Genomic DNA, 18,395 nt, shown 5'->3' with positions numbered 1-18,395 from the left:
CCCGAGGCTGGAAACGGGACTTGGAACTTATCGTTAATTTACTGTTTGCTCGGCTTCTTTGAACGGGGGGGGAACGCCAGGGCTCTCAAGTTTTTATCTGTTCAACGAACGGGGAACGCGTCGCGATAATTCCAGCAACATCGATTGTTGGGTTCAACGTTGATTCAAAATCAGAGACAGTTAAGTTCGATGAAAATTCTTTGAAACATAAATAAAGAAGTGAGAATTAGAGTCTTCCATCGAGGTGGATAAAAGTTGAGAATTATTTCTAAATATTCCTATGGAAAGAGACAAATTACGTAATTTTTTAGGGGGATATAGTGGTCGAGGATAGCCTGAGGTCAGTTGGTGGCTCGTTGGAGGTTATGGGGATGTGTAACAAGGGTTCTAAGACTGATGGTAGCGTGTACAATGCTTCAATCGCGACTCGATCGTCGATATTTGCGCCATAGCTAATTAATCACCGAGATAATCCTCCTTGTTCGTCGATCGATACCCGATTGTTCCCTGACTCCCGATGGCCCCCAAGTGCGTCGACAAGAGATTAACCTAAGATATTACAAACTTAACGCGATCCAGTTAATCGTCGATCGCTAGAATGCACCGTGTCGCCCCTGACTAATTGCCTGCCATCTAATTTTCGCTTCTTCCGTTCCCGCGAGAAAGAACCGCGTATCTCGTTTTCTGAAGGGGGTAATAAATGGAGACTGCCATTTCCGGGGGAGACTAATGTTCAAATTCTGCTGTCAGGGGGATCTCTGTTTCGCCGAAACACGTGTTCGGTGCAAATTGAACATTCCCCGGTTCCTGGAATGACAGACTCGCATCCGTAAATCCGAATAGCTTCGTCGCGAATGGGAACGCTGGTACGACGCAATATTAATAATAATGAATAGGTCCTCGCTGGATTATAACGAAGAAAGAAGAGGGAGAAAAAGGTGTGTTGGATCAGACCTTGAAATCGATATAGTTAGAGTACAATGAAATAATATGAAACGAAGAGAAGGGGGGAATGGAAATAATAAGTCTATACTATGGCTAGATTGCTAGTATAGATCAGATTTAATCTCAAAATCAATATGATAAGAGCATCAATTCTTAGTTGTATCTTTAGTGAAATATTACTAAAGATTTGTTCAGAATATTGAATATAAGATTAGACAAATATGAGACTTCAAGTTGAGGCCTAGTAAACTCGAGATCTAAATAATAATTGCATCGATAAGAAGATATTTCCATTTATGGATGACTTTCAGCATATTTTTCGATGAACGAAATTCTGGCAGAGGCTCGTCTTGTAGATCACACCCCAGAATGCGATCATTACTATACTCGTTTCGTTCAATTTCGTAGGACAGTTATATCTTGGAAACCGTTCAAGTCACGAGACAGAAATCTCGCGAGTTGTTTCTCGATCCTCCCTCGATCGATGGCGACCCGTCGAGGATCGCGTAACGCAAGATTTCCTCGATGCATCGTTTCCTGGGGGGAGAACAGGCCGAAGAAATGGGAGTGAATTTTTCAGAGACGAAAATACAGCGAGAACCCCGAGTTCTTTAAACTAGTTGCCGGGATTGAAATCTCCGGGGAGGATCCAAGTGGCGGGAAACGGAATTGTTCAAACTTGACGTTAAATATTGCACCGTTTCGCAGCCCCGTGAAACGGTAAATATTAAAAGCAATCCTGTCGCGATGCTCGCGGGGGTGAAACGAATCGAAGAAGTTTCGAAGGCTCCGCTCGGGAAATCTGATCCGGAGGATCGCGAACTCGGGATCTTTTGCTCCGAAATTGAACTGGAACCAAAAACTTGCGGGGGGGGGTCACACACGCGAGATTAAACTTTTAACGCGTCCAGATCCTCGAGACCGTATTTGTCTGGTGCCCGGAATCTTGTAACTTCCCCTAATCGTGTGTGCTTCGAATCGAGCATGATTCAATGTTAGTACTATTGACTTCGTAATATTTTGGGAATAATTATTTTGAAATAGGGGAAATTCTAGGAAAATAATATTACGACGATGCTCGAGAAAAATAAATTAGAAGAATTTATAAATTCTTTTTCTAATTACGTGTGCTTCTCTAATTGCATATCTCTTTTAGTGTTAGTATTATTGACTCTTATCATTGTTTAAGAATAATTATTTTCAAATAGGGAAAATTGAATTCTAAGCAAAACAATATTACAATAATACACGAAAAAAATAAATTAGGATTTATAAATTCTTTCTCTAATCGAGAAGATATTATTCAACGTTAGTATTAGTGACTTCGTAAAATTTATAAAAGTTGTCGATGAATGGAACATCTTATTTTGCTCGTTCGACGAGACACAGTCTTATTTCGCAGGAATTCCGAATGATATTCGAAACAGTGAGGGAGCAGAGAGATATCTGGGGTCGTATATATTTTTCACCCCTTTTTCGTTGGTTCTATTTGTCCTCGGAACACGTCCAAAAAGCGTCGTCGCGGAGAACGGGGATCAGTGGCTGTTCGAGGGGTGGGGGTAGTTCTGGCCGTGTTTTCTTTCCTATTTCGCGTGTCGCGGTGCGGCCATAAGTCATCTCAATTTCTGTCGCGGTTCCGTCGCCGATGGCCGCGGACGCGCGTTGCAAATAACAGCGAAACGAGCCAGTTTGATTTAGGGATCGATAGGCAGTGCGGTGGCACCGCAGCAGCTGCATCGACGAAGAAAGCAATCGGACGCGTTGATTAAACGCGGCTCGTGTGTGTCTCGTACCTTCGCGTATAAATAGTAACATCCCCTCCCCCCTCCTTCTCACTCCCCCCTCCTGTATTTTTTGCCGGGTTCCCAGAGATTCCCAGTCGAAGGATTAAAGTTTAATATCCGGAGGACTTAAAACGTCGACACCGTTACGATTATTCGATTTTATTTACGCCCCGGAACCGAATCGATTCCGTAACTCAGAATCCTTCCGCGAGATCGAGCAATTAACCCCTCGTGATACGAAATCTTTTTTATACAAACAACCTTCATGGTTTGGATTTTAGTTTAAAGAAATAGAAAGAGAAATTTTTATGTTGTACCACGATTTTCGCTAAGATTTTTCTGTATTTTATGTTTTCGTTAGTGTGTACGGGAGTTTCTCGAAATACTTGGGTCTGGCAACTGGCTCCGTTAAATATTTCATCCGCTTTCGCGACAGTTTCCGTGCCGCGCGGGCATAAAAAATTCCCTTGATAGCGGATTCTGGAGCAACCCTTTCGCTCTCGTCAGAGTCGCGGCCTATCTTCGCCGTCCGTCGGTTTTGAATCATTCACGGAGGCCCTAATTTTCATCGCTTTAGCGCGAGAGGAAGCTTTTCTTCGCCGTGGAGGCGCTGTAATCGAATCGGAATTTTAGGACGCCTCGAAATGTCCTCCCTTTCCATTGGTATTTTTAAAATCAAAATTAAAATTTAATTCGACACCCCAATATATTTTTATTCTCAAAAATATTGCAGGAACGTCGTATCGAGTTCTCAGATATTTTAATTACGTTCAGAAACTAACCTTGCCTTTGTTATAAAAACATATTTCACATTTGCTTCAGTCAGAATCGTCCATTTTATTTTAACAATATACGTGGTTCCATTAACCCTTAAGTGGATTATTGGGACCGCCATGTCATTATTTTTTAAATGCTATAAAATTTATTTTCATTTACCAATTTGGTAAGAATCAACATTAAGTAAAATAATTTCGAGATTAAGAGTCCAACTTAAATAAATTCAGTCAAAAATCAGTAACAATAAATCCCAAGTTCGTTATTACAGTCTCGAACAGCTCGATAAATAAAAAAGCAAGCTCGTTAAAGCCACGGGAACTTTCGTACGCTAGAAATCAAGCAACGTCGGAGATTAATAAAATAAATGCTCCCTGGAAACTTTCTCAGCGTCGAAGCAAGGCCTCGGGACTGGCAAACGGGCGGAAATCAGACGGAATTCGAGCGGAAGCCGTCGTTTCTATTACGTTATTGCCATTATCGTGGCCGCGCGGAATCGTTGCCACAAAAGGGCCCGGTTCGTTGCCGTCAGTTTGAATCGAGTTTAACGAACCGCGATATAAAAAAAAAAGGAGAAAAAAATCCCACTGAAAAGGGCAATTATCAGTCGGACCGTAAAACGTTTCGCGCGGAACCTCGAGCGGACTTCAACAAGCATATTAAAACACGTTTGAGGGCCACGAAGTCACTCTTGCCCGATCGAGGAATCGTCGATTCTCCTTGTTTACTAGAAATCGTCGATCAATGCTCGATTCAGAATACAAGGAGCAGCGAAAATTGCACCGTTTGTTGTGGAAAATTGTATCCCTCGAATCTAAAAATTTTAATTCGAAGAATAGACTGAATTTGGGAAGTTAAAATAGACAAAGAGTCAGCCCAGATATCTGGTAAAGAATTTCAAACGAAACATTCTCTTGTTTTCTCGGTTCCCTCGATAGAAATCACTGAAACTTCCCCGTTGTTCCTTTTTTCCGGGGGTAAAAGTCGTCGAATGTGTTGCATCGAGCATGCACGCCACGTACCTGGATCGTTCGACGATTTATTATTCTAACCACTGTTACCGTCGGTACGCCTGGACGGGGGCGTAATCTCGAGAAGCTTCCGCTAAGGAGTTGCCGAGGGTCCACTTGGACCTCCGTCACGTAAACCGCTTTCGTTCAACGATCCCCCACCTCCGTCAGGATGAAAATGTCACCGAAATCTGATCGACGTTTCGAAAAGAATTCCGTGAATTTTTCTAGACTCGAGCACGAGTCGAGTTTTGCACGAAACTTTCCGTCGATTCAACAGTGTATGTTTTATTTTATTTTTCTTAAAGACATTGGATGTGTAAAATTTGATGAGTCGAAGGAACGAAATGAACTGTCATCGACTGTACGCTCGTCGAATCGAAAGATTTATACGACGGGGGTGAGATCGTGTTCTACTCTGGCCAGTGACATGCCTATTCCTCGAGACTGAACAGTAATGATGTATTATGCACGTCAGAGCGACCTACTTGTCACGGAGAAAACAATCTCAGTCTAGCTCTCCGGGGAGTAAAGAAAATTATTCTACTTGCTCCCCAAGAAACAGCGTCTACTAAATAATACGCCTGTCACTGTTACGGATAGATAACAACTGAATATCAGTGGTAAATAAGCTGTTCATATTGTCGATCTTCAGTACAGCTCGATTCAACGTCATAAAACTATATCAAATAGAACGAAAAAGTAGAAAATATTATTCTGCTATGCTCCCAATTAATTTATTATTTAATGCGTTATAAAGTTGTGTTCATCCCGAAAATGTTGCAAATCGCGTCGACAGGACGACAGTTTCAGTATCAGACTGTCCACGATTGTATTATGCATGCCTGATCACTCAGAGTCCATTTCTACTTGTCCGACCGAAATCGAGGTTACTCCACTGGCCGGGCCATTAACGATGCTATTCTACTTGCCCGACTAAAAACGTGGTTGCTCCACTGGCCGGGCCATTAGCGGCGCTATTCTACTTGCCCGACTTAGGACGCTCTTGTTGCGCCTGCTCGAGCAAAACTAGACCCAATTAACGTTATTTAAACCTAATAAATAGTATTATCACGTTCGAAACTACCGTCTAACTTAACCCGGAACCGTTTACTGGCTTCCGAAAACAGCTTCTGAATTAATTAACGCGTTCTCCATTTAATTCAATTGCCGTTCGCCACGTACCATGCTGCTATATTTGTAGTAATTAACATTCGCTGGAACCACGTGCTTCCAATTCTATGCGAATCTCTAGCAAACAGTCCAAGCTGAAATGTTCTGTAACAACGATCGATAGTTAGTTTCTTACACGGTTATAAAATAGATAATCGTCGATAGTAAATATCTAATATTTGTAGTAATTAACATTCGGTGGAACAAACTAGCAAACAGTCCAAGCTGAAATTTTCTGTAACAACGATCGATAGTTAGTTTCTTACACGGTTATAAAATAGATAATCGACGATAGTAAATATCTAATTTTTGATAGACAGAATTTATTAGTGATCGGAATAGAAAAATCTACACGCCTGGAAATTGGATCCTGAAAACAGACAGCTCTCGTATTCACCTTTCATCGTTCTCACCGTCTTGAGGATTCTTTCATCGGGTTTAAATGCTCCGTGCACGTTCGTTAGGGCCGAATTCGATGCACACGGAGACTCGAGGGGGATCGTTTGCCTTCAAGGACCAAAGAAGAAACGATCCACGGAATTCCATTTCCCGGTACGAGCGTAATTCATTCCACGGATTCCGAACGCGCCGGGGACGCTCGAATACCGAGATAACAGGCCACCGGCTGGCCGATCGTCACCAATAAAGACCTCGTTCGATCGACGTCCAGTTTCTTATCGACTATCCAGAGACTCCAGAGACTTCCTCCAAAGAATATTAAACTCCCGTCTAATTGGTGAATCGCGTCAATCTCCATGCAGGCATTTTTACGGAGAAATTTAACAGAATGTTAATTAATCCTTGATATATATAACATCTTCGAAGAGTAAAATAGAATTGTAGCAGTTGATATTAAAGACTGAATGGAAAGTAAAAGGTCGTCACCGGGTTGGGTAATAAATTTTCGAGTCTCGGGTCGCGTCGTCCCGTTGCCCACGATTTATTATTACCGGTTCGCGACACCTTTAATTTATTTTCATTCTTTCGCGTTGAATAATGGCCGATACTTCTTGAAATACTTCGACCACGACCATATGGAATATTTATGCGACATCGTTGGTCGCGAGAAGGTCCCGATGCGAAAATTGGGATCGATTCGGTGGCCATTGTTGGCCGGAAACTACGATTGTGCTGGGAATTGGTGCTCGCGGCTGTCGCGAATTAAATTTTCAAACTTCTTCACGGCCATGAATTCGCCCTGTTAATTCGACGAATAAATCTAACTCGAGGGACCGTTAACGGAGGGGGGAAAAATAAAACAAGACACAAACTAATTAAGAGACACTCTAACCCGAAACTTGCGCTACGAAGCACTCGAAATTTTCTTCTCGGGGATTTAGCACGAAGTTTTGGAATTCTTCCGATCAACACAAACTCTCGAAAACTGCATTTATTTTTACACTCTAAACTTATTTCCGCGTGACACGCGAAATTTGCTTCCTTTGGCATCGGCTATCGAGGCACTCCGGACTAATTAACGAACTTTCTAATCTAAACTTATTTTTGTCTTGTTTGTGCAAGTCGTTTCAACACGACTTTTAAGGCTCCCCGATTATATGTACATAATTTTTCCAAACTCACAAACATCTTCGAACGTGTGGCGTTATAGTTGTACGGGGTTGTAAATGAAGGTTTCGAAACGTGCAATATTTTCTGGACGAGAAATTCTTCCAAGACCATGGGAACATTCTTCAAACATTGAGGCAGTTTATTACAAATTTAGGTGAATCTTTTGCCAGGAATTAATTTTTCTGTCTTCTAAATTAATAATTTTTTCCTTCGCTGTTTCTATCTGCTACCAAAAATCGAGATATTCGAGTCAAACGATGCATCTTGAAGGTAAAAGAAATTGTAGAAAATCGTATGAAGTGTTAGTTCGAAGAGGTTTGAAGAGGTTTGAAGAGGTTTGATTGCTATTGAACGATCCAATCGATTAATTTTGGGCAACAAGACAATCCCGCTACCGTTCTTCCAATCCCATAGAAACACTCTTCAATAAATTCAAAGAGTTTATTAAAAATTTTTTGCCAACAATTAATTTTTTCCTCCACTGTTTCTGGCTGCTATCAAAAATTGAGGCACTCGAGTCAAAAGATGCACCTTGAAGGTAGAAAAAATAGTAGAAAATCGTCTGAAGTGTTGGTTCGAAGAGGTTTGATTGCTAGTGAGCGATCCAGTCGATTAATTTGGAGGAACGACACGGTCGCGCCGTCCCAACGGGATATCCTTCGGCTGGATGAACGTCAGGAGGATGATATTACCGGCGCAAAATGTTAATTAATACCTGGTCTAACGCATGCACTTGGCACTAATTTGAAGGCTGCGTCGGGATACCCGTGGCTGCATTAGTAGGCTGGCGCAATGCTCGTAATAATGCAGTCGCGGCGATGAATGCGACTTCGCCGTAGGCAGCGAACGGGGAATTGGCCGTGGAATCGTAGAGGCACGAGCCACCATGCCCACGGAATACCCGCCGGATGACCCTTTAATTGATGACGATCGTTTCTCCTTTGAGGCAGACCCCCATCTAACCTCCCGGAATCGAACTGCCGCCGCGAACCATACGTACCGTCGACGTGTGCAGGAAGACGATAAACAGATTACGCGATCTGATTACGTATTGATTACGGGGGCACCGGGACTTCGAGACCACGAATCTACCCCCGTGCGCGATTGGTATTGTTCTTCGCGTAAGGGATGGGCGCGATCGATGCCACGGAAAGCGTAAACGACGTCGCGGGATCCGATAATACGGTCACCGAGTAGCCTCGTCGAAATGGAAATGGATTGAGATCTTCACCCTTTTCCATGGGAGATTTTAAAACTCAGATCTACGATCGACGATGATTTTTTTGGCACTGTAGATGTTGTGAGTATACAGGATGTTCAGCCATCTCTAGGAAAAATTTGAATGGGAGATTCTAGAGGGCAGAAAAAGTCGAAAATTAAGAATAGCAATTTGTTGATTGAGGCTTCCTTAAAAAGTTATTAACAATTAAATTCAAAAATTTCAAATCATTCTGAAAAAATTATTTTCGGCTGCGGGGGTCAATTACAATCATTTTTGTTCAATAGACATACCCTCGAAATCCTATCCACTTTCGAGAAAAAAATTCAGTAAGTGGACAAATTTTTCATAGAAATTAAAAAATTTCATATCATTGTAAAAATATTATTTTCGACTGCAGGGGTCAATTACAATCATTTTTGTTGAATAGACATACCCTCGAAATCCTATCCACTTTCGAGAAAAAAATTCGAATATGTGGACAAATTCTTCAACAAAATTTAAAATTTCAAGTCGTTCTAAAAAAATTGTTTTTGGTTGCTGGGGTCAATTACAGTCATTTTTGGTGAATAGACATACCCTTGAAATCCTATCCACTTTCGAGAAAAAAATTCGAGTAGGTGGACAAATTCTTCAACAAAATTTCAAATTTCAAATCGTTCTAAAAAAATTGTTTTTGGTTGCAAGGGTCAATTACAATCATTTTTGGTCAATAGACATACCCTCGAATTCCTACACACTTCTGAGAAAAAAATTCATTACCGAAAATGTAATGTCTGACCATACATTGACATGTTCCCCTGAAATTTCAAGCGTATCTTTAAAACATCATAACTCCTGAACAGATTGGACGAATTTAATATATACTTGTCAAATAATGATCGTGAAGTTTGGGGCTAACCAAAAGTATCATATTTTTCTTTCTAAAAGCTTTGAAGAAGCTCTGAAAGTGCTCTTAGAAATTAATAACCACGATCGAGGAATTTAGTAATGGACAGGATCGCGTATAATGAATCGCGAAACGATTGGTTTACGAGATATTATACAATTGTATCGAACATTGTCAAAATGGGGTGTGAGGGGCTGCTTGTCCGTAGATTGTTCTTACGGAACCATCGTTTATCACTGCCCCGGTTAATCGATAACATCATCGATGACGGATAGCGAACGAAGTTCGGAGATGAATTCCAATCAGGACCGACAGCTCGTTGACCATCGACACCTGGGGTTCTGAATGTTAAACGAGCCCGAAGTTGCTCGCCATCCGCTCGTTCTACAAACGAAACAGTGATCGACAGCGTGAGAAGCGGCTGACTTCGATATCCGATCCAATTCTCGGCGAGCTATCACGCGTGGGCGTCATAGAATACGTTATTCGATTAATTTATCAAACGATTTTCTAGGTAATTCACCGCCAGGCATATTTCTCACATTATTATGCACTATTCAAGGACTCGGTTAAAAAATACTCTCCTCACTTTAAAATATAAATACACATCTAAAAATGCTCGAGACGTCAATTTTTTAATGCTTTATCATTCATTATGTACATTTGAAACGCGAATAAATTTATTTAATAATCAAGCACAAATCCAAGAATTATTAAAAAACAAAAAGGTGACTTGAAACTGTTATATATAATATTTATAATTATTCTGCTAAAGAGAGCTTAAAATGGACCGAGAATATTATTATACTCGCGTATATTTATTTCTAGAATATTAAAATAACGATTCACTGGGTGACTCGAACTACTTTCCACTCTATTTCACCTACAAGGTGGTCCACCAATATCGGGACGCGATTTTCCCGGAATTTTTGGCATAGAAAGGTACTGCGAAAGAATACAATTGCTTCCAGAACGGACCATAGATCACCGTGCCCGGAATTCGGGATTCGCGAGGTTATATCGGGCATTAAGGGAAGGTTTCGAGACGCGAAACATTTTCTATAACGCCCTAATATTATTCCGTTTCGATTTGCCGAGCTTCGTCCGTGGAAGGCGACGAGGAGCGTCGGAAGATCGAGAGAATCGAGGAAAACCAACGTGGAAGGGGATAAGCTCGCTTCTTGAATGGACGGCAACCCAGTTAGCCCCGACAAAAGGAAGAGAAAATACTGGAGGAGGCTCAATCGCGATGTTGATTAGGTCGATCCCGTTGGCTGAGCCGTTTTATTAAGACGATCGGTGTAAACTTCAGGAATCCTCCGTGATCTCGCCGTTATTCGAATACCTACACGCCCGGGGAACTTCGATTTCGGACGTTTTCCCGGGCGACGGGAATTCTTGGACTCGTTCCTCGAAATTACGAAGTAGGAATACAGAGGAAAAGGATTTCTTCTTGATACGTGATTTTATATCCAGCCCCCCCTCGACGACCAGAGAAAATATGAGAGTTTTAAATTCAGCGATCTTCGTGATTCACAATTCATGATTCACAAAAAATATTAGTTATCCAAGAAAATTGATCTTTCCACCTCGTCTCCTAGAAAAAAAAACTAGTTTCCAGATGGTCGAAGATCCTTCCAGCAGCTGAAAGGGTTGGATTTTTCTGCCAGGATCCCCGAACCCCGGGAATGCAATTATTCGAAGTCGAACGAACGGCGAGAACTTGCTATTTCCTGGCGTCTGTTATTGCAAAACGGAATTCCGGTAGCTTTCGCGGAACTTTCACGCTCTTTCCGCCTCTTGATCTTCTTTCCTTCGTTCTGGAACTTCGGAAAACAGACATTTTTCCGGCCGCGAAAACGAACGCGTAATTATTTAAGGTCGAGAAAATGGCGGGATTTGGTGCTTCTGCTCGGGCTAGCGCGGGAATACGCCGCCGAAGAAAATGGAAAAGCCGGGAACGGCGTGCAACTTTCCGCGAACTTCGTTCCTCCGGAGCATGTGAAAGCAGAAATTGCAATTATTTCATTTCGTCTAATCGTCGCCGTTCCCCAAGCTTCCCTCTGTCTCCGTTTTCAACGTTTTTTTTACCGTGAAAATGGCGGCTGCAGATATTGCACGGTACAATTAAGTCTCTTGTTAATTTTTCTCGAAATAACGTTTCGAACGTTTCTCTACATTTGGGGAAAAATTACTCCCCGTTCTTGCTCGATGTTAATAAAAATAAGTTGCGATCATTTTCCAGAAAAATTTCATTCTACGTTTTCGATCTGATTTTCGAAAGAATCCTATTATGTTTATTTCTACCAATATTACCATAATTCGGAATATAACTGGACGGGTCCGGGGAATTTATTTCATTCTTCCGCGCATACATATTCTTCCGGCGTTTAAATTGGATTGAAATTTATTTCACGTAGTTTAATTATAATTTACATTTAAATATTTGTCCCGTTTTTGCTCGAATTCTCCGACCGAAAAATTAGTTATACGATTCGCCAACGACGGCCAAAATACGTTATAATAAATCCATAAGGCCTGCAGAGACTGAATAGAAAATTGAGGAAATAATAAATGTAGAATTACTTTTATATTGGTAACAAATTATTTATTTAAATTATTCATCAAGTTTATAGGATATTCACAGTTCGTCGATGGACGAGGTGTACATTTTTAAAAGTTTTCTGTACGAAGGGTCAAAGGGAGAAGTTTGTTAGTCTCAACAGAGGGTGGACGATGGTTCAGCGTACGCAAAGGCAAACAGAAAATTACCAAAGCTGTACAAGTTTGCACAGTAACTGTTACAACTTCGCGACTATTACGACACTAACGACGCGTCTTGCTTTAATTAATTGTTATTCCTTTAGCACACTCCTCTGCACTGGGATTTAAATTGAAAACTTACCTGCAACCTCGGAAACAGGATAGAATAAATTGTCAAAATATAATGGACGCTTGATAAATTCCTTTGAAGTAAATAGTTGCAAAATAAAGTAGCGTAGTGGAAAGTTTCACAAAGGATTCATCTGCAATCTAACGACAAAGCAGTTGGCCGGGAATCAATGTTGGAAACGTAACGTCGCAAGGTCCGCAAACGTTCTTATAAAAATGACAGAGTCAGCGAATATTCGTATCTCATCTTTCGCGAATCATAAAAATAATCCACGATCGCCTTTTAGTATAATGAAAGCCAAGATACATGGCTCTGTTTGCTTGGTCCGGTCAATAGGGAGACCCCGAACCGTCCGAATCTAATAATTTCCGCGTCGATTTAATTCCTCGAAATTATTAAAGATGGAAGGTTATCAGGATGCCCCAGAAAATATTCCACGGATTCGGCAACGTTGCTCCCCCGCTATTTTTAATTCAATCATCGGTAGAAATTATACGAAGTAATACAAGTCTCATTTTACGTGAAATATTACATTCCAGTAATTTTTATTTCTATTTTTTAACCGTCCGTCGAAGTAAAATATACGAGCTAATATAATTGCAATAATATTTAATTTCTCCACTGAAATGAAACACAAAATGGAAGTAACTTTTTATTTCTGGATATTTCTTTTGTGTCATAAGAACAAAATGTTCATTTTAATATTAATCAAAATTTGTCCCCACTGTTGTGACTCATTCGTTGGGATAAGGGAACCAAAACGGGGTTCACATAACCACGCGCAAGAAACATGGCGCGACTTTTGAACGGAACATGGTGCGTGGAATTCATAATGAAGCATAAAAATGCTTTGTCGCCCCGCGAGCATAATTTATAAAATTGTTCAAAGGAAAGTAGTGTTTGAACTTTCACGGCACGTTGTGTAATTATATTTCAACGCGTAAACCTCTATTTTTGTAGGTCCTCCGCAGGAACGTTTCGTTTGAGGTTAGGTGATCGCGTGTATAGTTTCACTAAATGAAATTGTTACGAGAAAAGAACTTACGAAGGGAAAGATAATTTTAATTACGGTAGAATAAATATTATCGTGAACCAACGTAATATTTTTTTCCAAAATGGTGTCAGTGGGGCGCGGGGCTCGTTCTATTGAAAATTATTTTTTAACGCGCTGATTGACGAATGTAAGTTTTGAACATATTTTCTGGAACATATTAATGCTCGTCAGGATATGGAAGATTGAATGAAAATGGAGAAACGAAGGGTCATAAACGTTTGGAAATGTCTTTAGGGTCATCGCGCGTGGAAAGGAACTCCCGATGGCGCGGAATAGCTTTCAGACTAACGAGAAAGGATCCTGAGAGCACGACACCGATGTTTGTTCGCGGAGGACCGTTTTTTTTTACCAAAGGAGAGCCGAGTTTCGCGCACCAAACGACGAAGCTGAATTTCAGAGAACCCTGGAGAGCCAGAGGAACGGGACGATATACATTTTTATCGTCGTCGTAGAAAACAAAGTCGTCACGAGGCTCTATAAATATTCAGCACGGATGATTTTACGCGTCCCTTGTCCATGCAAATGCTTTATGATGTTCATGGAGGCTGAATTAATTCGCTTCGAAACAGAAGTCGTGAGAAAATCGTTCCACGCGATTCCCAAACATGTCGTATCTATTTCCAATCGTATTTAAAACAAAAATTCGTTTTTTTAAATCGTGAAAAAAAAATTTTGAAATCGTATGTACGAACGAATTAAAATGACAGAAGGTTCGATCGAAATCTCGTTGTCTCCGACGGGGACGGGCGAGAAAATAAATAACGATTCGCGCCTCCCAGAGCCAACACGACGTGCAAGCTTGCAGAAGGCGTCGGGGCCAATCTGTTCGCTGAATCCTGTCCGGTCGACAGGGGTAAATAATGTCGATGGTTACAGGCGTGTTTGGAAGAGTGTCAAACAGGCGTTGGCGCCTCGACGACGCCATTTTTCCACGATTCGAAATCACGGTTTCCCGCGTTTCCAGTTCGACGAGCATCACGAGATTTCCTCGAAAACAGAACGATTCCCTCCTGGTCCAAACACCAATAATTTCCGTACCCTGTTCTTTTTACCGTAGGAACAAATTCAAGTAGAAAATAACGTAAAAAATTCAATGATTCGATTCTTCAAACAGTCCTACTCTAGCTCACAAAATCCAGTTAAATTAGAATAATTATTGCGACAACGAAAAATGTGATAGAATCTATATCAGATTTAATACTCGAATACTCCTTGCTTTTAAGGCGAAGGTATTTATCGATAGAATCCGAAGTAAAATTTGCCTATTGTCTCAACGTATTCTACTCGAGGAGCTGATTAAAAGTTGTAAAGGAAGCATATCTCTCAAAGGAACCGTTCCCTGGCAAAAGATTGTCAAAGTTCGAGCCAATGAGGAGGCTTCCCACGACCCCCGCCACGCCTACTAGCGGCTCCCGGTAATCCCATTGACCCAAACTTTAACTGTCCATTGCGACAAAACGGTCCATTTGCGACACACGGTTCCTTGACAACTTTTTATCCTCTCGTCGCGTAGAATGCGTAGGGCGAATAAAAAAAGCTTGACCTTGAATTTGTTTGTTTATCGCGAACTCTACGTTTAGGAGAATTGAGTGGACTTACGATGCACCATTCGGCCGAGGGTGGACACTCCTTCAGATGCATGTGAGCGGTGTAATTGATGCACGGCGTGATGCTGCCGATCCCCTCGTTGTACTGTCCGCACACATAACATCTGATGCCGTGTGCGAGACCTGGAACACGGTAACACGAGCGTAAGAATGTAGAGGCGATAAAGTAGCCGGGTTTTATTCCCTGACTCGGGCATAAAATACCTATTACGCTAAAACGGACCGCCCTGCTCTTTATTCCGAGCATAAAGACTCGCCAGGGACATTATCCGAGTGCAATCGATTTTGCTAAAATACGTTGTTTAACTCTCGCGACTAACGAATTCGTATTTTATTCAGAACGTTCGTACCGCGCCCCCCGCGTGGATTTTAAATTTCAAATTCGGGGCACAAATTTGTTCAATCTTCTCGAAAGAATCTCCGCTGGAAATTATTATTTACGACCACTTTTTATGACGTTGAAATAGTCCGAACATTAACTTCGTTTCACGATGGCGGGAAATATATTTCCAAACGAACGTGTAAAAGAAGAGGGGGGAATAAATTTCAAACTTATCACGCCCCGATAAGTCGAGTGCATTACACCCTCTTTGGTATCGACTTTGAACAGGCCGGGGGACGCGTGCCGCGGAAAGTTGCTTGCGAAAGTAGAAATTAGAGACGCGTGCCGCTTTGAAGCCGGGGGGGCTGGCGAACTTTTCAAGCAGCTTGCCGAAGAGCTTTGAACTCCGGAAATATCAAGGCAAAGACACTCGTTGCGCGATCGAACCCGAACCAGAGGTGATCAACTGCCATGGAAGACGTTAAATACCCCTGCCGGATCCGGGGGGGCTCAAACAGCCGTGAAATTTTCGAAGAAAGCTTTCCAGTAACTCCCGCGGACCTTTAGTCAGCCGTCCACCCACCCCTCTGGAGTTAAAACTAAATTTGAAAGCTCCGAGTCGCTTCGAGAGCTTCGACTTTGAGCTCTCGGGGGCGAAGAATTATTATTACTCATTTATTAACGGAAACAAATTCTTTAATACAAATATGTAACACGTGAGGAACTACAGATGTGGATTTTACATAGTCAAACATTGTCGCTTATTAAATTTGACAAAATGAATTAATTTACAATACGTTTGGAAGGATAATTTTAGACCTTCTAATGATTGTTCCATTAAATCAGTTTTAGTGTGTACAAAATTCATTCTAGCACACAAACGTTGTACAGTAACTCTCAAAATGAAATAGAAAGTGATTTCTTGAACATACAAAAGAAACAATTGAGTAATTATAATGTTTTTCTGCGAAACGAGCTTGATCACGCTATTATAATGTATTTGGAATTAGCTATGAGTATTTGATAGAAACAGTATAATTGAATCAAAATGGTATAGTGCTCGCAAGGATTAATCTTCTTTAGTAATTGCCCTCTGTTTACATTATTTAAACATTATCGAATGAAAATCACGACCCAACCCCAGCGCCGTGTATCGCGCGTTATGTAACCAATTTTATACGTTGATTATCGCGTTAAATTCGCGCGCGAGTTTCATCGGAGCACGGTTTTCTGTCGTAACGCTTTTATAATGTATAGACAGTCAGATTAATTAATGAAAGGATTGATTGCGTAAGGTCGTGTTATCCCCTGTGTACTCGATGCACCGAACCGTAATCTAATCTTAATAAATGCTAGTTTCGATCGCAAAATGTCCTCTCTATCAAAGGGATCCTCTGAAAAGAAAAACTGATTAGAATCAACGCGTTCCATGATTTCAAATTTCAAACGAAAAGGTTCTCAAAAATAGGGACATCGAGAGATATACTTGACAAATATTTTTTATTTACATCGCAATTAATTTCGTGGTTAAAATTACAAATAAGGTCTAGGTTGTTTGATTAAAAAATGGATCACAGTTTCCTCCACAGTACAGATGCAAACGCCTGAACGCGATGGAACCGGAAGTTCGCCTTATCCCACGTCGGGTGAAACACGATGTAAGGCTGCAAAACAATCCGACCGCGTCGCAAAGCGGATTTCGAGGGAACAGTCGCGAAACTTTGCATCGTTTCGGCCTCGATATTCGGGGGATTCGGGGTTTCGAGAGTTCGAAACAAGTCCAGAAAGAGAGTTTCCGCGCCCGGGAACGATATTCCACGGAGGAGTGTCGCGGTCGCGGTTTCTTGCCGGAACTTCGAGACTCGCCGTGGCCGAATTTACGAGCGACGATTAACAGTTTTATGGCTCGTATCAATTTTCACGTCCCAGCGGCCCTCGAATTAATCGATTCGCGAGCGGCCCCCGCGCGATTTGGCTCGGCCTCTGCGGCTGATTTCGTTGTTGGTCCTCGATGTTATTGCATCGAACAGGAGCAGCGAGGGGCAGGACGAGTGCGGAATGTTTTGGCAAATTGTAATTCCCCGCTGGGGACCCAAAACTCGGGCTCGAAACGTCGGATCGAATGTATTTTTAACGTCCGATCGCGTTTAATCCCAATTTTTCCCCGCCGTTTTATTTTCGCTATTATCGTTCGGTTTAAAATTCAATATTGGTTTCTACGACCGGGAAGCTTTTAGTCAGAGGGATATAGAAAACGATGTTTATTTAATAAATACACAAAAAATCTTATTCCAGTGTTTATTCGATATAAAAAACAAAATTTCTGAAGCCAGAATAAAGTTGTAAATAAACTACTAGTCTGTACCTTCTTCGATATAGTTAAATATACTTTCTTTATTTTACCGTAAAACGTGCTCCATTTCTTCTAGAATACTACACAGTAGAGAATGTGGTGTTGCCTCTCATGATCGCCACCAGAGGGATCGCGCTCTCACAAGCACTCGACTGATCCCTCGGTTGCTATATATACATTCATCAAACGAGTTTCTAATATTCCAGTCGTCTAAGGCAGAGACTGCAGAAAGCCTTACTGATGATTCCTTTCCTTTTCTGCCCTCCTATGAGAGATTCAGCCAGCAGCGCCACAAGGGTTTAAAACAAAAGAACGAGGATAATATCCAATAAAAAATATTAATTGTATTCCTGGGGAGCATGATCGCAAAGACCAAGGGAAATTCGACGACGAGGCGCCGAGTTTGACGATCGCAGGATAGCCCAAGACATTAATGATTACCACCCTCAGACACATACGAGGGGAAGTGTAATCAAGAGGCCGTGTTACAAAAGTACAATCCACGGGATTCGAGTGGATAATGGAGGAAGTTTGGCGACCTTAATACGGCGAGCGTCACAGCGGGTCCCTGACCACGTAACTCATAACATCGCGTCGGTCCCGGGGCAATTAACGCGCTGTTGATTTTCAGCACAACCGAGGCCAGAATTAAAGTCATCGAATCCGGGCCGTTTCTCGCGTGAGATCACTTTCAATCCTTTCAGAGGGTTGTTTCCGTTGCTGATGGCCGATTGATTTCATTTTTGAATCTCCATGCCCAAGAAGAGGTACAACGTGGCTCGAATTAGACCGAGGGGGGCTAA

The 18,395-nt window shown here is 41.7% G+C and overlaps 1 protein-coding gene across 1 annotated transcript in view; it reads right to left on the bottom strand.

Annotated features, from left to right (window-relative positions):
• The window catches only part of LOC122405372, a 103,746-nt gene that overhangs the window by 29,612 nt on the left and 55,739 nt on the right, over positions 1 to 18,395 (bottom strand). The window contains exon 2 of the mRNA XM_043410056.1: positions 14,910 to 15,040. Coding sequence (XP_043265991.1) covers positions 14,910 to 15,040 — 131 coding nt within the window. The remainder of the gene's footprint in view (positions 1 to 14,909; positions 15,041 to 18,395) is intronic.

This window comes from Colletes gigas, unplaced genomic scaffold (genome assembly GCF_013123115.1).
Source record: "Colletes gigas isolate AHSC1104 unplaced genomic scaffold, ASM1312311v1 Colletes_gigas_Sc00004, whole genome shotgun sequence".
Taxonomy (NCBI): domain Eukaryota; kingdom Metazoa; phylum Arthropoda; class Insecta; order Hymenoptera; family Colletidae; genus Colletes; species Colletes gigas.
Note: the sequence above shows the minus strand (reverse complement) of the source record. Positions and strands in the feature narration are given on the sequence as shown.